This window comes from Mus pahari, chromosome 8 (assembly GCF_900095145.1).
Source record: "Mus pahari chromosome 8, PAHARI_EIJ_v1.1, whole genome shotgun sequence".
Lineage (NCBI taxonomy): Eukaryota > Metazoa > Chordata > Mammalia > Rodentia > Muridae > Mus > Mus pahari.
In genome coordinates, this window is record NC_034597.1 from 105,339,198 (window position 1) to 105,362,340 (window position 23,143).

The 23,143-nt window shown below is 43.5% G+C and overlaps 1 protein-coding gene, 1 long non-coding RNA gene and 1 pseudogene across 4 annotated transcripts in view; 2 read left to right on the top strand and 1 right to left on the bottom strand.

Moving 5' to 3' along the window:
• Positions 1-1,079: 1,079 nt before the first annotated feature.
• On the bottom strand, positions 1,080-3,736 carry Sox21 (SRY-box transcription factor 21). Its single transcript, XM_029541935.1, has one exon. It carries the CDS (start codon positions 3,387-3,389, stop codon positions 2,619-2,621), a length of 771 nt encoding a protein of 256 aa, XP_029397795.1. The 5' UTR covers positions 3,390-3,736; the 3' UTR covers positions 1,080-2,618.
• A 249-nt stretch (positions 3,737-3,985) lies between these two features.
• LOC110325325 overlaps positions 3,986-23,143 on the top strand; it is a 27,838-nt gene continuing 8,680 nt past the window's right edge. Inside the window, exons 1-2 of one of the 2 annotated variants that reach the window (XR_002380733.2) lie at positions 3,986-4,696; positions 4,938-6,565. This is a non-coding gene — a long non-coding RNA (uncharacterized LOC110325325). Of the gene's footprint in view, positions 4,697-4,937; positions 6,566-23,143 lie in introns of those variants that run through there. The other variant, XR_002380734.2, reaches the window with a different exon arrangement.
• LOC110325324 lies at positions 9,104-10,265 on the top strand (annotated as a pseudogene). The gene has a single exon (XR_002380732.1). The product of XR_002380732.1 is annotated as a high mobility group protein B1 pseudogene (transcript).

Below are 23,143 nucleotides of genomic sequence, written 5' to 3' on the forward strand. Positions count from 1 at the left end.
GCTACAAAAGGGAAAGACGAAGCTTTGAAAGGATTTAATTAACCGTGTCAGGGATAATTACCCCTGGACAGTCCAAATTAGTTTTGCATAATCGCTCAGAACCATATGAATTAACTTATAATATTGCAAAGAGCCCCGGGAATAACAGGAGAGGGATCGTTTTAATTAGTGAATCAGGGTCAAACCAGCAGAGCCTATTTCTCACATTTCCAAAACTTTTCATGGTTTTTAAAATATTATTCCGTTGGGAGAAAACAATGACTTTAAAGAGTTGGGCACTTATAAAGATGTGCCGTTCCGGAATGGCGTCTGTCAATGGGGAAACACGTTTAAGGCTTTGCTGAGACTTCTCAAGACTTGGGCTTCCCTGAGCTTTACACACCCCTCGATATAGCCAACCCGTCAGTGCGCTATCATTTTCTTTCTAAAACTAAAATACTTTATGAACTTACTTAAGCTTTTCTCCTGTGGCGTCTTGTCTAGTACTGGAAAGCCAGCCCTCTCTTTAGAATCTGTGATACTGAACTGTTTTAAAGCTATTAGCATGACTGAATAAAGCCCCAAGGAGGCCAAAAGTTGTACATTTCTGTTGGCACTGATTATCCTTCCATGTAAATCCTTAGAGTGCAAATAAGGAATACCCTAAAGATATGTGAACAAATTACACTGATTTAAGTGGTGGGGCTGTTCTGCAAACAAGATAAAGTGGTCCGGCAACTTTCCTCTCTGAAAATGTTACTGGAAACTGGTGGAGTGTTTTGAGCAGCCTAGATATTTTAAATGGGCTCTCTTCTACTGGTTCATGAATGCCACTCCCCCCCTCAAGATAATGCAACTACTTGGGTTTTTCTTTTTAAAAATCTTTCCTATTCACGATTAAAAATGTGATAAATCAGGTTTTTGGCTCTGAATAACAATGACTTGATTTAGATTCCCTAGTAAATCTATTCAGAAGTGAAACAAAGCCTGCCTTTGGGGGATACCTTACACTTCACCTGGGCCAGGCCCCGTAAGGGCAATTCAGATAAAAATCTTGTTAGGAACTCAACAAGAAATAGAGGATTTTCTCTTTTCCCTGGTTCAGGCTTTATTTAAACTCTTTGTTCAAAAAAAATGAACAGAGTGATAGTAGGGTTCTAATTTACAGATATAGCTTAGAGGCATCTAATATTAAATTAGAAGATCGAACAAGAAAACCATTTACACATAAAAGTTAAAACCAATATTTAAACTTTTAAAACTTTATCTTACATAAAGCCAAAACGAAACTGAATACATGTTAGCAACTTCATTCACAAACATTAGTCAAAATATATACATTTAAAAGGGAACAAAAAGCTATATAATTTGAGGAAGGTTTTTTTTTCTAAAATGTGTTTTATAATTTGCAAGTGAATTGCAGGCTGTCTAGAAAATAAGCTAAATGGGAAGGGAGCTCTGAAAAACCGTTCACCCTGGGAGAGGAGTACTAGTTGGTGAGAGGCATCTTTCAAAAACAATTCTGTGCTTTCTGTTTATTTTCCAGTTTTGCTAAGTAATAAATATATAATTACGGCCCAGACAAAAAAGTCTGATTTAATATTAGATAAAATTGCGATTCTGAAAGTTCCGCAATTCTTAAAAGTTAACTTTGACATTTTCTCAACAAGTATTGAGTCTCAAACCGACTCAAATTTCTGGCAACGAAAATAACACATTTCCCGAGACTCAACGTTTTCACTGACATACACACATTTACAATCTTAAGGTGAACTCAGCCTTGAGGGGAAATAGCTTGTGTACTTTCCACACGTTCGTAAACTGCGTCACAAGTCCAAGCCAGCAGACTCAGACTTCTAGTTGATATTTCAGGGGTAGAATATCGAACTGACAACTTCCACTTCACATGTATTTCTTTGCATTTCTTGTTCTTGGGAAAGAAGTAGAAGAAAAAACAAAAAGATCTTGCTTTGATTTGCACATGGAATGAAACAAAAGGAACGGCGGACGGTCATTTCTCATACACAGGCGGGATTCGAGCTGGTCATTGACTGGTCAAGAAGAGGTCCGGGCTGTGTTCTGCAGAGGCCTGCAGAATTCATCAGTACAAAAGAGAGTAAGGCTCCCCAGAGCCACCCTACTCTAAGAAGCTAAGGACACGAGTCACCGGCTCTCCCCTTGGCCAGCTATTTCAGGCCAAACATCAGAACCGAGCACATGCAACACGGACCAAGTGGGACCGAGAGGGAGAGAGGATGAGACGCAAAAAGCAAAATCCAACCAACAAAACTGGAAAGGACAACGTGCGGGTTGGAAAGCCCCCCACCTCTGTGGGTCAAAACGCAACAGGTTCCGAAGTGCAAAGCAAACACCAACTGCGGGTGTTAACAACCCCTCTCTTTTAAAGTTGGCTGCAGAAGTGCGGAGGCTGGGGAATGGTGCTGCGAATCCACACACACTCTTGCCCGCGCCCTCGAAGGCTCGGCCTTTCAAGCCCGGACTGGCAACTCCGCCTCTACCCGACACCTATACATCTATGTACATACAAACCAGGCCCCCAGTTGCCGGAGGGAGCAGAGGAAGGCCGCGAGTCTCGAACCTATACATATGTACACGTGTGTGCACAGGTCCCCTCAGGGTCATAGCGCGGCCGCGTAGGCCGCGGGGTAGGGGTCCAGCTGAGGCTTGCCCATGCCTGGCAGCAGGATGTAGGCGAGCGGAGGCTGCAGCCCCGGGCTGGGCCAAGCGCTGCAGTTGCACGGGATCATGTAGCCGGGGTTGCCCGGGCTGGGGTGCGAGTGCGTGTGCCCCCCGGCGGCCGCCGCGGCTGCTGCAGCCGCCGCGGCCGCCCCGTGGAAGGCGCCCGCACCAGCCGTGGGGTACCCCAGCGACGACGCGTACGGCAGGCCGGACGACGACGACGAGATCTCTGCCATCTTGGAGCCCAGGTCGAGCAGTGAGTAGGGGCTGCCGGCGGCGGCGGCGGCAGCGGCAGCGGCCGCCTTCTCGGGGTTCGCGAGCAGAGACTCGGGGACCAGGCCGCCGCCCGCGCCCGCGTGCAGCCCGGCTCCCGCCTTGAGCGCCGGGTGCTCGGCGTCCGCCACGCTGCCCAGGCCATAGGGCACCGGGAAGGCGAACTTGTCCTTTTTGAGCAGCGTCTTGGGCTTGCGCCGTGGCCGGTACTTGTAGTCGGGATGCTCCTTCATGTGCATGGCTCGCAGGCGCTTCGCCTCGTCGATGAACGGCCGCTTCTCCGACTCGGTGAGCAGCTTCCACTCGGCGCCCAGGCGCTTGCTGATCTCCGAGTTGTGCATCTTAGGGTTCTCCTGGGCCATCTTACGCCGCTGAGCCCGCGACCACACCATGAAGGCGTTCATGGGCCGCTTGACGTGGTCCACCGGCTTGGACATGCTGTCGCCGTGCCGCGGCTGCAGCCCGCCGCCGCCGCCACCGGGGACGTCGGCCTCCGCCCGGAGGAAATCAATGTTGGCTGCCAGAGGGAACCGGCTCAGCGGGCGGCCTTGAGTCCCCGAGTCGCTCCCGCGCGGGAAGAGAGGACCAGACGACCAGCTCAGGGTCGGGGCGCTGCGTCCCGGACCGCTTTGGTCTGTCTGGCCGAGCTCTAAGAAAAAATCCTCTCCGGGACCCTGGAACTTCTCCTTGGTGTCCCCACTTCGCGGTGGCACTCTGCCCTCTGCTTTTTTGTCCTTCTGTCCCGTTGCTTTGGCTCGCCAACTCCCTGCAGGTGGCCGCTGCCTGGTTCAGCTCTCCCCTCTCCTCTGACTTCAGCGCCTTAAATGCCAAGCAGCCTCGAAAGTTGAGCGACCGAGGACCCACCAAGTTGAGCCGAGGAGCCCGCCGCAGCGTGCTGCCAAGTGCCAAAGGGGGCTCTCGGCGGCTGGAGTGTTTGGGTTCTCCCCGGTGACTTTCTCATTTGACAGAAGCAGATGGAAGTGGGGGAGGGTGGCCTCGAAGAGGAAGAGGAGGGGGAGGGTCGGGGCGCGCAGAGCACCGCGGCGGACAGAAACACAAACACTGCAGCGGCCCGTCTTCTGTGTTGGGGTCAGGGCGCGCTGATGGAGCCCCCAATCCTGTAGCTCTGCTGAGTACTGACGCTGTCCCTGGGCACCTGCCTCGAGAGTGTTGCTGCCCGACTTTGGCGCAGGAAAGGCGAGGAAGGAGGCAGGCTGAGGTTTTGAGTTAGCCTGAGTCGCCGGGCCTCAGTGGAGACTGTCCGGGTTCTCCGACTCGCTACTGCAGGCTGTCCCCGGGGCCATGCTTGCTCCGCTGGCTCCTAGCTTCCCCGGGCGCGCTGATGCAGGTCTCCGGCTCCCGGAGCACTCCAGAAACGGAGGGCGGCTCGGTGCAGCGCGGCGGGCCAGGCCCGGGCGCCTTCTCCCAGCTCCGGTCACAGCAGCTATACACTTGCAACTAACTTCTCCCAAGTTTCCGGCCCGGGCTCAGCCGCGCCCCTCTCGGTGAGCGCGCCTCGGAGCGTGCGCCCGCGTGGGTGCCGCGCCCGCGAGCCCCTGGGTCCCGACAACTCCGGGCGCCGCGGGCTGGATGGGTGCGGGGATCCAGGCCCTGGAGGATGGGGATAAAAGAAAACGTGCTATCACCTCAGATCGCAGGTCCGCTCTGGGGCCGCACCTGCTTTCCCAGCTCCGGGCCCAGGTTGTCGCTCCGCCGCTTCCGAGGCGACTGCAGCCCGGCTCAGGTGAGTGTCGCCACCTGCGAGTGTTGGCGCCGGCAGCGGGCGCTGGGTGTGCATGTCCAGCCGCGGCCGTGTGTGAGTGAGTGTGTATATCCTGGGAGTGCGGAGGAGGAGGAGCCGGGGAGTCTAGGAGGGAGGAGGGACCAGCGGAGCCTCCTCCCGTCCCCCCTCCCGGACCTGGAATTAACAGGATCGCCCCCTCCCAACACTCCTCCTCCTACTCTTCTTTTCTCTTTGAGTGCAGGTTTAGGCGAGTGGAGTGTCCGCCGCGCGCCGCGGAGTCTGCGCACTGTTTGGAGCTCGGTGTCGCCGGCGGCTGCCCCTGTTCGGCCCAGCGCTGCTGGGGTTCTGCTGGCTGCTCTTCCGGGATATTGAAAGCGGTACACCGGAGGAAAAGAGCTTCAGAAACTGGCGAGGAAGAGGGTTAAGCCTGGGGGGTGGGGGTGGGGGGAGAGTCTTTGAAAGTGTTTGAGACTGTTCCGAATGGCAAGAAAGTACTCATTTTCCTTGTTGGGCCAGGTGTGACTCGACACAGACGCCTCCAGCAGTTTCTTGCTCTCAGAGGCGTCTTGCACTCAGAAGTAGTGGAGTGGAAAGAAGCCCAGGATGGACAGGACATTTTTGGCAAGCCTTTGGAAAAGGAGCGAGCCTAGGTTGAGCCCGCATCCTTTTCTGAATACCCACAGTTGTCTTCTGCCGGGTTTTGCTTTCTTTTAATCCTGGTCGTCAGAGCTATCTCTGTGTTGTTTCTTTAACGTTTGCAGTCTTTCAACTGCACGATAGATAGGGCGAAGCTGCTTCAAGCTTCAAATCAAAAGCATAAATCATTTCTCTAAATAAAAATTTTAAAAAATGTTCTACGATAACTGTTTTTATGCAGTTGAGCCAGCTTTCTTGCTTGGTAGTTAGAGCTATTATAATTGGCGCTATACAAAACCAAAAATCAAACAGCACCCCCGAATATTCCTGGGGAACCCTCCCTCCTCAGGGATTTTGTGTTTCAGGCAGATTTCTTGTCTTCTTTTGGCTGTTTGCAAGTAACACATTCGTATATACGGTTAGCTTTTTAAAAAATGTCTCTTTGCAATTTATGTCCAGTTTGTACACACACAAGACCCTTGAACCATTGATTTGTAATCATGGCATTGACATGAATTGGTTTGCACTCCTATTTATTTAAGAATTAGGCTTGTTTTGTTGCTCATTTAAATTGAAGAAGGAGATGGCTTTTGAAATGTTTGTTGTGATAACAGACATGCCAGTCAGCAGTGGCATGTTAAGTAGGTTTCTGTTTTCCTTAGCTGTCATGTTTGTAAATGCTTATTTGGTATTGTTTTTGCTCTCCTGTTGCTAAAACAATTGAACTGATTCCTCTAGAATCATAATTCTTTACCTCATTCTAGAAGACACTGCCATTCAGACTCTGGGTGGTGCGATGCTAAGACTCTGGCAAGTGTAATTACATAGACTAGGGTATTAAATACACTGTTTCATGATGATAAACTACAAAATTACTGTCTCTGAGCTTTCAACCTACCAACTTGCATAATAGGTTTGAGACAAAAATATTACCCACTGTCACACAAAGAACATATATATGGGAACACAATATATGAAAACTGTTATTCACTAATTTTTCTGAATAAAGTTGAGTCTAGTAACAAAAATTATCTTGACATAAAAAGATTCAAGACTTTAGAAATTACTTTACGTTGGTATTTTAAATAATTTATGCACTTCAAATTTATCTTATAAATCTGCAATCAATTATGATTCCATTGAAATGTTTGTATATATGACTGAAATCTATGCTTATATATGCTATAGGTTGTCAAAAATCAAATATATAAAACTTTTGTGAATAACCCCAGTATAAACTATGTAACATTGCCCTTTTAGCAAATGAACCAAGTTAGAAAACTCAGTAGAAAGCAGAGACATCATAAAAAGAAAATAATTTTGTGTGCTTTGTGTGTTCATGAAACAAAACTTTGCACAGTTCAAAATGAGAGATGTTTTGGTTTATCAGTTCTGAATTTTTTTTTGGAGGGGTCAGTATTCTTGTCCTGAGACCTTCACATCTGAAGAAAAGAGCATCCCCAATAATTGTGAGATAAAAGAAAATAGTTTCCCTGTTACCCATCAGCCTTTAGACCCCTCTGGCCTGAGCCCAGCAGAGCTTTTAATGAGGGAAAGCCCTAAGCCTTTGTGTGTGTGTGTGTGTGTGTGTGTGTGTCCAAATGTAAATTGTTTTCATTCGCTCCCCTGTTAGGTTCGGATCCGTAGAGTGGCACATGCTTAAACAAGTAGGGTGCAGTCCCATCTGAATGATGAATATGTAGGTTATAGGAAAGGGAATGGGCAATGTGAGGAACAGGTAAAAGACAAGGAAATGATAGAGACTTGTCAGTGTGATGGTCCTGTCAACTCTTAGGAAGCACTCAGAGAGCAGACCACCTGATTGGTTTCACCAGGAGACTCTGCTTTCTTTAGGGACAAGGTAGTGCCTGAGCCACAGCGGTATCCAGTGGGAAACAGAGCAGACTTGAGTAGAAAGTTTGTGGGTGTTCTGATACTGCCCTCCCCCACCCCATAGCCTCCTCCATAATTGCTCTCCTTTCCCAGCCCAGAAAGCTTCACTAGGAGGCAGCAATGGCGCTGGCAGGAGTAGAAAGGTACCTGGCAACACAAATCCACGCAGCTCCACTTCCTTCTTCCCAAAGGCATGGGGAGGTTGAGGTCCCAGTGTGAACCTAGACCCCCCCCCCATCTTTTCAAAGTTCTCCTCCCCACTTCCTCCTCCTGCTTCTCCTCCTCTCCTTTCTTTGGGGTTCAGTTCTTCAGCAAGTGCTAGGAAAGAGTCATATTTCACTGGAGATGCAATGCAGCTTGTTTGACCTGCTAAGAAGGGAATGGTGACAGCAGCCAACCTTATTTAGGCTTTAGTGACAGCTCTGCTTTCCCAGTCTTTTATCCCAAGGGGGCAGGGCAATACAGCTTCCAAGTGGATTAAACAGGCAAGAAAAGTGGGTTACATCAGAGGCTACAAATATAGTCTTCCGTATCATTTTGAGATTTCAGCCCTTGATTTTCATCATTCCTGCTGTGCTTCCAAAGCTAAGGTTGTACTGATGAGGTTGTACAAGGAGGTTGGCTCTGGTTAGAAGAGCTTTCCCTAAAGACTACACAAGAAACACCAAAATTGTCTCTTTCTGACTCTTTGGCCCCACCCAAGGCCCTCAGCCCCACCCCCTCCAGAAAAACCTTTCTAAACGACTTTAAGAGAGGCAGTTACATGAAATCTCAATTTTAGGCTTCAAGAACCCTGCAAAAATAGCAGAAAGCTTTAATCTCTGTATATAAGTGCTTTTAAGGGGGGTAGATGGGGCAGGTTGAGGGTTGGTTGCTAGGCTGAGGCAAATCCAGAACCACAATCCTGTCATGTGACTTGTGACGTTGGCAGGGCGGGGCCACTCATACATTACATCAGCAGCGTGGTCTGTTTATTAGGAGAACAAACCTGAGAGATTCCTCCTGGATGCCCTTCCTCCTGACTCGGGACCTGTCTGTGAATGCCTTGGGGTTCATTCAGAGAGTAATTTTCTTATTTCCTAGCTGCTAGGACTTAGTTCTTAGCCCTTTTATGTGAATCATCTTTCTGTGCTTTTAGGAAAGTACTATAAAATAAGAGTCACACCCCAGTTTATGGATCAGAAAGGAGCATTAGAGCAGGTGATCCCTCAGTAGTAGGCCTATGGCAGGCAACAGAAGGGCATCAGCTGCGCTGTAACTGCTGGGTGTCCCAGTGTGCAGACTGTCCTGCGTTCCTGTGACTTACTTAGGGTCAGTCCTCTGAGGGTCCATCTTCACAGCCTGATATAACTGTCTCCTGAGAGGCTCTGCCAGTGCCTGACAAATACAGAAGTGGATGCTCACAGCCATCCATTGGACGGAGCACAGGGTCTCAAATGAAGGAGCTAGAGAAAGTACCCAAAGAGCTGAAGGGGTTGTAGTCCCCTAGGAGGAACAACAATATGAACCAACCAGTACCCCCAGAGCTCCCAGGGACTAAACCACCAATCAAAGAAAATGCATGATGGGACTTACGACTCTAGCTTCATATGTAGCAGAGGATGGCCAAGTCGGTCATCAATGGCAGGAGAGGCCCTTACAGTATAGAGGACTGCCAGGGCCAGGAAGTAGGAGTGGGTGGGTTGGTGAATGGGGGAGGGGGGAAGGGATAGAGGTTTTTTTGGAGGAGAAACCAGGAAAGGGATTAACATTTGAAATGTAAATAAAGAAAATATCTAATAGACACAGCCATTGCAGTACATTGAGCTCCATAGAGACAGCGCCAGGGCAAGTGCGAGCCGGACAGGCACTGGGCGACTCTGCCTCGCAGAGGAAAATCAACTAAACATGGGCAAAGGAGATCCTAAGAAACCTAGAGGCAAAATGTCCTCATATGCATTCTCTGTGCAAACCTGCCGGGAGGAGCACAAGAAGAAGCACCCGGATGCTTCTGTCAACTACTCAGAGTTCTCCAAGAAGTGCTCAGAGAGGTGGAAGACCATGTCTGCTAAAGAAAAGGGGAAATTTGAAGATATGGCAAAGGTTGACAAGGCTCGTTATGAAAGAGAAATGAAAACCTACATTCCCCCCAAAGGGGAGACCAAAAAGAAGTTTAAGGACCCCAATGCACCCAAGAGGCCTCCTTCAGCCTTCTTCTTGTTCTATTCTGAGTACCGCCCCAAAATCAAAGGCGAGCATCCTGGCTTGTCCATTGGTGATGTTGCAAAGAAACTAGGAGAGATGTGGAACAACACTGCAGCAGATGACAAGCAGCCCTATGAGAAGAAGGCTGCCAAGCTGAAGGAGAAGAACGAGAAGGATATTGCTGCCTACAGAGCTAAAGGAAAACCTGATGCAGTGAAAAGGGGGGTGGTCAAGGCTGAAAAGAGCAAGAAAAAGAAGGAAGAGGAAGATGAGGAGGATGAAGAGGATGAGGAAGAGGAGGAAGAAGAGGAAGACGAAGATGAAGAAGATGATGATGATGAATAAGTTGGTTCTAGCACAGTTTTTTTCTTGTCTATAAAGCATTTATCCCCCCTGTACACAACTCACTCCTTTTAAAGAAAAAAATTGAAATGTAAGGCTGTTTAAGATTTGTTTTTAAACTGAGTGTCTTTTTTTTGTATAGTTAACACACTACCGAATGTGTCTTTAGATAGCCCTGTCCTGGTGGTNTTTTCAATAGCCACTAACCTTGCCTGGTACAGTCTGGGGGTTGTAAATTGGCATGGAAATTTAAAGTAGGTTCTTGTTGGTGCACAGCACAAATTAGTTATATATGGGGACAGTAGTTTGGGTTTGTTTGTTTGTTTGTTTTGTTTGTTTGTTTTTCCTTTCGGTTTTATTTTTGGGTTTATTTTTTTCCATCTTCAGTTGTCTCTGATGCAGCTTATACGAAGACAATTGTTGTTCTGTTAACTGAATACCACTCTTTAATTGCAAAAAAATATGCGACTGTTTTGTTGACATTCTGAATGCTTTTAAGTAAATACAATTTTTTATTAAAAAAGAAAATATCTAATAAAAAATCTGATGTATCCTTAAAAAATATTGTTTTAATGCTCTAACTTGTGCAATTTTTATCAGAAAACTTTCATATATATTATCTATTGACTTCTTCCAGCTAATCATGTTGTTTGGATACATTGGTTTTACTGTGCATTCCTGCAGTTCACTCACCTTAGCTGGAAAGATTGTGCAAACATGCTGCAGACTGTTGCCTACTTCCCTGTTGATGAGCATGCATAGACGTTTCCTATCTTGTTTCCTGCTTTTTGCACAAAGCATGAAGGCTGTGAAGTGGGAAATTCACTTCATGCTATGTCTCTTTTCTAAGTGGGTCCTTTAGTGATGTAGTTCATAGATGTGTGTATGTATATATATATATATATATATATATATATATATATATATACATATATATGTATATATATATGCATGTCTGTATTACATATATATAATTGTATATTATTTATATGTATGATTATTGTCCTGTGTTCATTGTCTGTGGGATGTTTGTTATACATATGTATATATATATATGTATATGTGTGTATGTATGTATATGCATATGAATATGTATATGTATACATAAATCAAGCTCATTATCTCTCAGATGTTTGGTTTTGTAGAAATTATGCTTCCACTACCAGAATCCACCTGAAATTGATATTTGTAGATACCATGAGGTTCATTTATTTCCATATAGATTTTCAAGCTCAGAAATATTAATTGCAAAGACCGTGCCAGTTCACTATTCATTAGTGCTACCTAGCCCCAACTGAAATTGTTTTGTTTTGTTTTGTTTTGTGCTCTGTGTTTTGCATTGTAAGCTAGTGTTTTGTCTGTTTTTGCATTATCTGGTATAACAAGTATTTTGAATACTCTCAGCCTTTGTATTTGTACACACATTTTAGGACAGACATTTTAGTTACAGGTATTCTTTAAGATCCCAACTAATTTTGAAAGCTTTCAAAATTAAGATTTCTATAAGCCTGTATATTGAGAACTGAATATTTGTAATATTGACCTTCTAATCCATGAGCATAGTGTCTTTTCATTAATTTTTCACTTGGTGAGATCTTGTGTGTGTGTGTGTGTGTGTGTGTGTGTGTGTGTGTGTGTGTGTGTGAATTTAGGTACAATTTTTATCTATTATTTGTTGGTTTTTAGTGTTTTTAACCCCCCATTATTTTTTAAGTTATCATACATTGCATTTTCATATATTTAAAAATATTTAACATATTTTAAAAGTATTCACTTGCTAAGATAAATAGTATATTGTAAGATGCAATCTTTAAAAAATGATGTATTCTAGGCACTTAATTTTCTGCTTATTGTCAGTATTTAGAAATCATTTGATTTTTTTATGTTGATTATTAAATGGCAATGATGTGACACTAATGGAAAATTCATTCATTTGCCTACTGAGTTTTGAGACAGAGTCATTGTTTTGCCCAGGCTGATCTTCAATTAGAGATTGGTTTTATCTCAGCATATGCCACTGCATACAGCTTGAAAACCACTTTAAAAGATTTGTTTTAGCTTTTCTACATTGAAAGCATCTATAGATCCTGGGAGTTTTATGTACTGTATTTCACTTTTGTGTTACACTACACTGTCTACTCACCATTACTGACCAGAATTTAGGGAAGAAAGAAACTTAAGAAAAAAGGAATGACTTCATACATTTTTGTTTGTTTGTTTCTTTGTTTCCAAAACTTGGGACTTTGAACAATTCAGTTTCCCTGGCTTCATGCCACGGAACCACACACACCTACATATTTCCCCATGGTCCTTTATGGTTATCATTTTCTTAGTTTAGATGGCTGGTCAACCAAAACATCCATGCTTTATCCCTAGAGTAAGAACACTAACTCCTTTCTTCATTCCTCCCTCTGCTATGCCTAAATTTTTGCCCATGAAGTTGGTCATCACTTGCTTGGTTTTCTTCAATTTTTCTTAGACTATTGTGCTATCAAATCTTACAGGAGAAACTGTAGTCACTGTTCCTGCACCAGCATGGAAACTCCAGGGCTTAAGAGAGCCCCCTTTCATTCCTTGCTTGGTTTCGCTCCAATGCCCCATGTCTTGGAGGACAGGCCAGAACCACCAATCACTTTACAGGGTCCACACCTACTTCAGGATGCTTGCTTCACTCAGGTTTTTATTTAGTTCATGTTTGTTTCCTTTCTTTATAGTCAGAACAAAAGAGTCAGAAAAAGTAAAGCCCTAATTCCTTCTCGTTTTTCTTGCATGAGAGGATCATAGGCAGGAATTCCGATGTATTAAAAGTTAGTGTTTGAGCTGGGCAGTGGTGGTGCATGCCTTTAATCCCAGCACTTGGGAGGCAGAGGCAAGTGGATTTTTGAGTTCGAGGCCAGCCTGGTCTACAAAGTGAGTTCCAGGACAGCCAGGGCTATACAGAGAAACCCTGTCTCTAAAAAGCCAAAATAAAATAAAATAAAATAAAATAAAATAAAATAAAATAAAATAAAATTAGTGTTTGGTCTGATAGTGTCTATACCTACTCAGCTCAGCTGCCTGAAAATTTGACTTATGACCTCAGTGGGCTTATCCCCTTCAGGGATTTGTAGAGATACATTGTATTTGAATGCTTTGTTTGTGCACCAAATATTTCTACACACTTCCTAGTTGATCTATCCTCTTGCTAATTATCAGCTTCCCTTTTCCTGATCCAGTCACTTGTCAGGGGTGGCTGGACTGTTGTCACAGGCATGTTTAAGCTGTCAGTTTTCAGTATCTGATGTTCATGTGTGTACATTATCTATGCTTGGCTGATACTGTTTATGATAAAATTCATCTTTGTTTATGCACTTAAGACAAAAAAGGCCCTCATTGTATCACAGGGCTAGCTTTGTAAGTGAAATTCTCTCTTTGCTATGGGGACACTTGGGAGAGACTTGGGAGTCTGGGAACACCTGGATGAGAAAGTTCTATCGGGTGCCGGGCGTGGTGGCACGAGGCAGGCGGATTTCTGAGTTTGAGGCCAGCCTGGTCTACAAAGTGAGTTCCAGGACAGCCAGGGCTATACAGAGAAACCCTGTCTCAGAAAAAAAAAAAAAAGAGAAAGTTCTATCAGATGCATTTACTTGCCACAGCTTCAAGTAACTTTTTTTCTTTTTTTTTAACGACTCCACCAGGCTCAGTTAACTACTCACTGTTTAATCTTCATATCCCAGCTCAACTACTATTCTAGTGCCAGTAGCTCTTGGTTATTGCTATTAACCCCTATTGTTTCCTCATTCAACTTTAAACACCCAAGGGCAAGGACTATATCTTTTTGATCTTTCTACCTCAGCACTTTGAGAGGTACTTGGAATCAAATAGGTGCTTAATAAATGGTTGACGAATGAGTGAATCAGACATTGCTCTAAGTATGCATAGGCAAGAAAAAAATAAAAACAGGCTGAGGATTTAACCCCATAATTCACACCCAAGATTTCTAAACTACCCTAATAGTATTAGACATGACAAGACTTAATGTGCTCCGAAATAAAAAACCCACATCTTAAGCTCTGTCATCAAGCCATATCAAGTAAGGGCTGGAGAGATGGCTTTGAAGTTAAGAGCATTTATTTGTTGCTCTTGCAGAAGACCTGTGTTAGGTTCTTAGCATTCACACAGCAGCTCACCACAGTCTGTAACTGCAGTCCCAGAGTATCAGGTACTATCTTCTGGACTTCCTGAGCACCTGTTCACATGCGGGATGCATATACAAGTAGACACATGTATTTACATCTAAATAAAAAATAAATAAAAAGAAATACTTATCAATTGTAGTTTACCGTTTCCTTTCTCCATGAATAATTTGGAAGTTATTCAACTTGTTAATTAAAACCTCTTTTTTTTTTGGGGGGGGGAGGTTTTTGAGACAGGGTTTCTCTGTATAGCCCTGGCTATCCTGGAAATCACTTTGTAGACCAGGCTGGCCTTGAACTCAGAAATCTGCCTGCCTCTGCCTCTTGAGTGCTGGGATTAAAGCCACACCCGGCTTCCTCTTTTTTTTTTTTAAACATTTATTTTTTTATTTTGTTTGTGTATGTGTGTATGTATGTGTATTGGCAGGTAGCCGTGACACGTGTATGGAGGTCAGAAGACAACCTGTGAAAATGGGTTCTCTCCTTCTACAATGTGAATGCCAAAGATAGAAGTAGGGCCTGAAGCCTTGGCAGCAAGTGTCCCTAGCATCACCTTGGCACTTAAGTCTGCCATTTTTATCTGTTACTAAGGACAGACTGGTTACAAAACAACATTTATTAAGTTTAAATTATAAGCATTGTTTGGGTCTGTTTTTAATAGTTTCTTGACTATAAAGAAATTTATAACATGGTTAAGTCATGCTTTTGAATTTTTTAATAAAATGGATGGAGTGCCTAAAAGATTGTTGATTATCAACATTCTTGTTGGATGGATTCTAAAAAAAAAAAATTCTTAGAATACTTTAATTGTGAAATTGTGAATGATGCAACTTTTGCAACTTTTACTTTAAAATTCTTTGGAACCGAGGCAGTGAAATTTCAGGGATCTCCCAGACATGTCAAGGTAAGCCCTTTCCTAAACCTCTGTTTGACCACCTTCATTCTGAAGAAGGCATTTTCTTCATCTCTTTCAATTATGCTGATTTATTTATGTAAGTTTAGCAGCATCAATTCTGGAAAGTTTTTTTCTCACATATCCATAGTTGATCTCAAACTGTATGTACCTGAGCTTGAGCCAACCTTCAGTTCCTCCTGCCTCTGCCCACCAAGGGCTCGGGCTGAAAGCATGCAGCTTTGTACCTGGCTTACCTGCTGCTGGGAATGCAAACCTACGGCATTTGCACACTAGACAAGCGACTTACCAACTGAGGTACAACTCTGGTCCTTGTTGTTTTGGTTTTGAGACAAGTTCTCATTATGTATTAATAACTGACCTGAAACTCACAGAGATCCTCCTGCCTCTGCATCCATAGTGGGATCAAAGAAGGCGTGTGCCACTACATACTGGTTCCAATCTCCCACCTTCTCTCCCCCTCTCTCTCTTTCTTTCTTAAGTAAGTATGTCTTATTTCTTAGGCAAGGAGACATCTGGGATGTTGGCTGCATGACTTGCACTTTATTTCGGACTCTGAGACAGCACTATGTTTGGGTGATGATCAGACAGGCAAATTTTGTATGAGGCGAAGGGAAATAGAAAGCTCCTAGGCGCTGTCACACTGCAGGAGTTTGATGGAGTTGTTCTGAGTCCACACGGGCTTGTGATGTCAGGGCAGTGTGTATCCCTGTGCTTCCTTGATTTTATGCTATAGAAGAAACTTACCTTTGTTTTCAGCCAGATGTGCAAATGTGCTCAGTGTTCCAGACTCTGGAGGAGATTAGGGAAGGAAGCCCTCTATTAGACCTTCACGAGAACTAAAGTCTGATAATTAGTTCACCCCCCCAGAATCTGGTTGCCCTTGGTGACCTGCATGACCATTATGGTGCAGTAGAAGTACCATTCTGGGATCTCTAAGTGTAGTCATATGAGGTTTTGTAGCTTCTAGCTGCAGTTTCTGGAAGCCCTGGGCTGCTGTATGAAATTTGTGACCATTTTGAGACTGCCCATATAAGACTGGCATGTAGCGCCGGCTGATCCAAACCTTTGGGCCATCCCGCCTGGGGTACCAGACATAAAACTGATCCTTTCTTGGAACATGGATCACATGAATCATCTTGGATCACTTTTGTCATGATGTGTGAAACTGGAGAGCCACCCCACTGAGCCCTATCTGATTTCTAAAATCACGGCACAGGAAACTGCTTGTTTTTATTAAGTCACTGTATGCTGGAACAGTTTGTTATGGAGCAATGGGTAAGTAGGGCAGCCTTCATCAGAAATCCAGCAGCAGCCACCGCCGCCGCCGCCGCCGCAGCAGCAGCAGCAGCAGCAGCAGCTGTCCAAGCTAACCTACTAGTTTACAAGTGGACTTTTGATGAGGACTTTAACTCCTTTTGTCACTGGAGAGCCAAACTTTACAATTAGCAACATTGCAACACAGGCTGTAGAATTTATAAGAGAAGACTTTAACAATTGCAAAAACCCTGTACTCATCACCCCACCTCATCCCCATTTATGAATTAACCATGGGCAGTGTTTGGGGCAGCAGAAGGGAAAGCCAGCCATAACCCTAATACCTGGAGCTTTTGTGTAGTGTTTTCTGTTTCATGTTAATGGCCTTTTCCTTCCAATTCTAAAATATTTAAGCACTAGTTAACCACCATCTATATAGGAATAAGTTCTGTTTCCTAGATTTTCTGAAGGCAGCAAACTCATTCTTCACCAGAATTTTTTTTATACCATATATATATTTTTTTTAAATCCATAAATAAGGAGCTGGAGAGATGGCTCAGTGGTTTGAGAACCCTGGTTACCCTTGCAGACGGCTTGGGCTTGGTTCCCAGCAAGCACAGGGAAGCTCCCAATTGTCTGTAACTCCAGTTCTAGAAGGTCTGACATGTTCTTCTGGCTTCCTCTGAGGGACACCAGGCACGCAGTAGTAAATGGACACATGAGCAGACTATGCATGTAACATCACAACTTAAAAAGTTAAATTGCCACATAGTTCAAACCCGAAGTATTAGGCTATCTTAATGAGAAAGGTGAACACATAGAATCTAATGCATCCTTGATAATATTTCTCTGCAGTCCGGAAGATTCTGGAGTCACTCATCACAGCCCTCATTATAGATCTTAAGTTAAGGATCCCTCCTCTTATTCTTTTTAATCCCTTAATTTCCAATTTCGAAGTGTATGTGAGTAAGTTATATTCATTTTTGACAGAAAATGATGTGAGCTTACTCACAGCTCAGTTACACATCTAACAATGATAGTGTTCCAAAAAAGGGGAATAGAAACAGACATGGCTACAGGATACAAAGTTTCACCCCCAAATTAACATATAGCAATACATTTGGATGACGGCTTTTTTGGTAGCGTTCCATCTCCTTCACCGTAGCCATGGGCTTCTGCTTTCATCTCTTTTTGGGCATACATTAAGGAAAATATTAGTAATGTCTGTAGAGATGGATTAATACATTCCATTACCGACTGGACTCCTACTCAATCTCATGAATCAGTGGTTTTGTGGTTTATGAAATCAACAGGGCCCATCAATTAAAACACATACTGCAATTAATGTTTTTAATTGTAAACACTGGCTAGGGTGCTGCCTTTGAGAAGAAGCAATATGTGTTCAAAGGGCAGGTTGGAGCAGCATCATAGATGGAGCACCACATGGAAAGCCCGAGTGTGCTGTGTCTGCCTTCTCTGTTTGCTGCGGACGAGCTGCCGACTCAGCTTGGAGAGTTGCAGTCTGGTGAAGATGATAATGATGGTAGATCTTTCAGCCAATGTGTGAGGCTGTAAACAGGAAGTGGCGACGCAGGCGAAGGATGAGAATTTCCGCTTCTGATAAGACATCTGTGAACTTCCAAAAGGTGACTGGAGACAGGTGAATGTGGTTCATTTGGGCAGCGGGCATGATGGAGGAGCATTCTGACTGGGAGGGAAAAACTGCTTCCCGTCCAGACAGCCACAACTGGGACTTAAGTTTTGATTTAAGAACACATCTGAGGCTTGCTTCCTCTGTGTTCTGTATTGACTTAGGACCTCAACAAACTTCTTTTACTAGTTCTAGAGCTATCTGGCAAGACCAACCTCCTTCTATGAGGAGGATTAATTTTCATCACCTCCTTAACCAAGATGCCTTCAGGAGAGGTGGTTCTGTGATGTAGTGCGGGTATTACTCTCCCAGAGGAGCCAAACTGATTCCCAACACGGTTGTCAGACACTTCACAGCAGTCGACAGTTCTGCTCAGTGACCATCTGATGCCTCTGGCTTTAACAAGCACCTGCACACACAGTTTAAAAATAATAAATATAAATTTTTGAAAAAGATAATTTATATGAATAATGCAATTTGCTCATCCAACTTGATGTTTTTGCTTTGTTTGGTTTTTAGTTTAGTCAAAGAATGGTGTGACCATCACCACAATTTTAGAACATTTTGATGCTACAAAAAAAAACATCATCTTTGTTAGCTGTGGTTCTCCATTACTTCCAAGTTGTCCCTCCCTCCACTCAGCTGGCAACCACTAATGTGCTTTCTGTCTCTACAGTCTTGCCTGCTCTGGGCATCTCATTTGAACCAGATCATAGGATATGGTTATGCGATGAGAGGGCTCCTTTGTATAGCAGTGTTTCAAGGTTCATCCAAGTTGCAGTGTGCACCAGTGGTTCATGCACTTTTATCGGTGAATAGTGTTCCATTGTACGCACACTCACATTTCCCATAAAGATCCATGAGCTGATGGACAGTTGGAAAATGCTCACAGTAGCACCCATCTTAACACAACTGATTAGCTATTTCCCGAAATGACCTTGTTAGTGTAGATTCCTATTAGCAGTAGGAAGTGTCTAACTCATTCCACATTGTCAGGGTCGTTAGAGAAACAGACCCATGAGGAGTTGGCTTGTGTAACTAAGAAGACTGGGAAGTTCCAATGTGTATTATTGGCATGCTGGAGAACCAAGAAAGCCAGATGAAGAATTAAATGTGAGTCTGAAGGCTTAAAGCATGAGGGTGAAAATCCTAATCCAAGTCCATCTATGAGGGCCTGAGAAGCACAAGCTCCTACTTGTGAAGGCAGGGGAGGATGGGGGGCCCAGCGCCATCAGAAGAAAGATCCTTTCTGCCATTTTATTCTATTTGGGCCCTCAACAGGTTGAGTGATGCCTGCCCATTGGTAATGGCAATCTTCTCTTGCATCCAGTCCTTGATTCAAGTGTTATTCTCTCTTCCAGAAACACACACACACACACACACACACACACACACACACACCTTTTAGGAGCTATCTAGCCATCCCTTAACCCAGTCAGACTGACACATAATATTAACATTCACTGCATGTGTCTTTTTTACTACAATGGATCTACCAGGGGTTTTCCGTGTTTCATTATTTTGTTTCCATTTGAGAGATGACTTACAAGGTTGGACTTTTCCATGTGGGTTTCTTGTACTCTTTAAGAAATCGTCTACTCAGATTCTTTGTCCATCTTTATTGGGTCATTTTGCTTTTATTACTAAGTCCTAAGAGTTGTTTGGAGTAAGGGTGGGCGCTCTGACTTAGTCTTCCCAGGGTTGTTGTAACTCTGTGATGTTGCTTATATTGTCAAATTCATTTTAGACCAGCCTGTTCATATTTCCTTAAAAAGACACTGGAATTCTCACATGTATTATGTTCAATTATAGATCAATTTTGAAAGTATTGCAATATTAAAAATCTTATATCTCTTGAAACATGGACTTTTCCCAAGATGCTATAGTTTCCAATGAAGAAGTTACACTGCTTTCGTTAGGGCTATTCCTAAGCATCTCTCTCTCTCTCTCTCTCTCTCTCTCTCTCTCTCTCTGATACGTGTTTAATCCCAGCATTTTGGAGGCAGTAGGTGAGTTCAAGGCCCCCATGGTCTATAAGGCCAGTCAAGGATACTTAGTGAGGCCCTGTCTCAAAACAAACAAACAAGACCTTGATGAGATGTTTAATTGTGCCAAATGGACTTTTGCATTTGTTTGGATAGCAGTCTGACCTCAGTCTCTTATCACCAAGCATTTCATTTGCAGAACTGAAGCAACCTTGTAATCTCAGCGTAAATGTCTACTGGTAACTAGATCTAATCTAGTTACACTTTCCTGGTGTCAGTTCAGTTTCCCAGTAAGTTTTGGACTCTCACGGCCATGTTTATAGATGTGTGTGTCTGCAGTTAATGTGATTCATGAACATGAGCAGGAGGAACATTGTCCTTCAGACTTCCCTCAACTTTTATGTGATCAGTACTGGACCCCAGGTCGTGCTGTGACAACAGGAGCTGACCATCTTCCAAGATCATGTGGACCAATTCCTGAAAGAAAATCTTTTTTTTTTTTTTTTTTTTTTTATAATGCATGTGCATACACCTAGCTCTGTTCCCCCAGAGTCCCAGTTATACACAGAATCACTCTAGCTCTGACAGGCTTGCTCAAGGATTCTGTTAACTTTGGTGGGTCAGCCTTTAATGGTTTTCTTGTCTCAGCGAAGTGACCTAATGAGCTGGCACACAATTCTAAGACTATCTTTATAATTCTTTAATTTAAAAAAGTTAACTATTATCATTAGTTTGGTGATAATGTTTCCTTTTAATTAACTGTTTTTTAATAGTTCTAGTGATTTCTTTTATTCCCAGTTCAGATCAAGGTTTGGTGGTTTTGTTGATATTTTTAAAGAATCAAAGTATGGTTGATATTTTCTATTTTTTGGTGATCTATTTCCTTCGCTTCCACCGTGATGTTTCTTTTCTTCTGATTTTTTTAGGACTGTGCTTTGTTTTATGTCTCTTTCCTAGGCTGTTGGTAGAATGTTGGGCTATCAGTTTGAGATCTACAACCCGCCTTCTACCAGTCTTGCTCGAAGTGTGACCTGACCACAAACTATGTTTGATTCAATTTTGCGTACTATAGATTGCAGTCTAATTCTGTATTCCCTTCTTTTCTGTTGTTGGAACAAAACACCCATGACGAGCCAGGGGTTGTGGTGTGCAGGCCTTTTCATCTCAGCACTGGGATAGTAAGACTCTGTCTCAAAGCAGAAACCAAACCAAACCAAACCAACAACAAAATGCAGTCAAGACAAAAACTCCCCACCGCAAAGGCAACTTGTCAAAGAGTTTGCTTGGGCTTATGGCTCCAGTTAGAGCCATGATGGCAGAGTGGGCAGAAACTAGAGGCTCTTGTTTCAAACTGTGAGCAGGAGGGAGAGAGAGCCAACTGGGAGCGGAGGGAGGCTTCCATACCTCAGAGTCCAGCCACAGGGACACACTTCCTCTAGCCTTCCACCGAGGTCACATGACCTAAACCTATCCTTATAGTATTATCAACTCGGGATCAAATATTCTAACGTCTGCCACCATGGGAGACATTCTCAAGCTGAACAACTGATTCTTTGTGGGTTCTCAAAATAAACTTTAGTTGTTGTTGGGGTGTTTGTTTTAGCTGGGTTTGATTTGGTTTGGTTTCTCAAGACTGTGTCTCTCTATGCATATATTCGGTTGTCATGGCACTACCTCTGTAGACCAGACTGACCTTGAGCTCAGAGATCCTCGTTCTTCTGACTCCTGAGTGCTGGGATTAAAGGTGTGCACCACCACTGCCTGGCATTGTTATTTATTTCTAATTTTACTTCCTCCTGGTCTGAGAACATAATCTGTACAATTTTGAGCCTTTTAAGTTTATTGTTGCTTCTTTTGTGAGCTAACACATGGAACATCCTGGAGAATGTTCTATGTGATGAATGTGAATTCTGCTCTCGTAAGTGGGATATTCCTCAGGTACCCGTTAGCTTTATTTACTTACAGTGTTGTTTAAGGTTATATTTCCTTGTTGATCTTCTAGCTGTTCTAAGCATCATTAAAGGTGGGGAGTGAGCCAGGTGTCTGTCCAGGCCTGGGATCCCAGATGCCTGGAAGGAGGTCTGAGGCAGGATGATTACAAATTCAAGGCCGTTTATGCTACATAGTGAGAGAGACTCTGACTCAAAATAAAGTCCCTGAAAGGGGGCTTGGGAATGCTCAGTGGTAGAATGCTTGTTAAACATGTGTAAGCTACTAATGCTGTTTCTCACACACAGGAAGGATAATGACATTTCCATACATTGTTGAACTTTCTCTTTCCTTCAATTCTGTCTGCATTTGCTTATTATATATTTTGTATTCAGTTTCAAGTGGCACATACAACTTTAATTGTTATTTATTACTCATATATGAGACTTCTTAATATTGTAACCTCTGTATTTCTCACGGCCTTTTGCTTTAAGGCTTATTGGTCTGCTATGGATAACTCTGCTCTGTCTTTCTTACCATGATTTGCATGAACAATGTTTTTCGGTCCTCATATTTTCCACTTGTTTGAAAATGCATATCCTCATACTTGCAAATAGTTAGATACTTTAAGAATATTTGATCTGATAACCTTAGCATTTGTGAGTAGAAAAATGCTTGTACAGTTATACTTATTTATTTATTTTCTCTTATTGGTGTTTAAATGTAGTTTTTTGTGTTTTTCCTAATCTAGTCTATTTTTTTTTTTACATTTTCTATTGTGTTTTTAAATTTTGATTTATTATTTTCTCTTATACTCTTTTTATTTACTTATTTATTTATTGGTTTTTCGAAACAGGGTTTCTCTGTATAGCCCTGGCTGTCCTGGAACTCACTCTGTACACCAGGCTGGCCTCGAATTCAGAAATCCGCCTGCCTCTGCCTCCCGAGTGCTGGGATTAAAGGCATGCGCCACCACACCTGGCACCACTCTTTTTATTTTAGTTTAGTTTATTCAAAATCTCAGTTTCTTTATGGCATGTCCCATTCACACCCTTCCTTTATTATCCGGATTCTGAGTCAGCTCCTTTTCTCTGTTCCTTTACTGGCTTGTTTGGTCTTCTGTTTGTTTGTTTGTTTGGTTGTTTTGTGGTTAGACTTAGGCCTTTAAATTCTTTGTCTGGCATGTCAGGCACCTTAGTAGCTTTGGCTTTCATCTATTGGAGGGCTGTGGTCATTTGAGGAGACATAGCCCATGTTTTCCATACATCTTTCTTATGTTTCGTGTTACAATTGGCACACACAATAAGTTGGAAATGCCTTCCAGTTTGCTCAGGGGTCTTTTTTACAGAACAGCACACACCTGAGGGCAGAACCCCCATTCCAGTCAGAGGAGAAATTACTGTGCTGTAACAAGAATGACGGCCCGTGCCGGGCGTGGTGGCGCATGCCTTTAGTCCCAGCACTTGGGAGGCAGAGGCAGGT

Excerpts from the sequence above, each read along its gene's own strand:
- Sox21 (XM_029541935.1), bottom strand. The coding sequence starts at position 3,389 with ATGTCCAAGCCGGTGGACCACGTCAAGCGGCCCATGAACGCCTTCATG.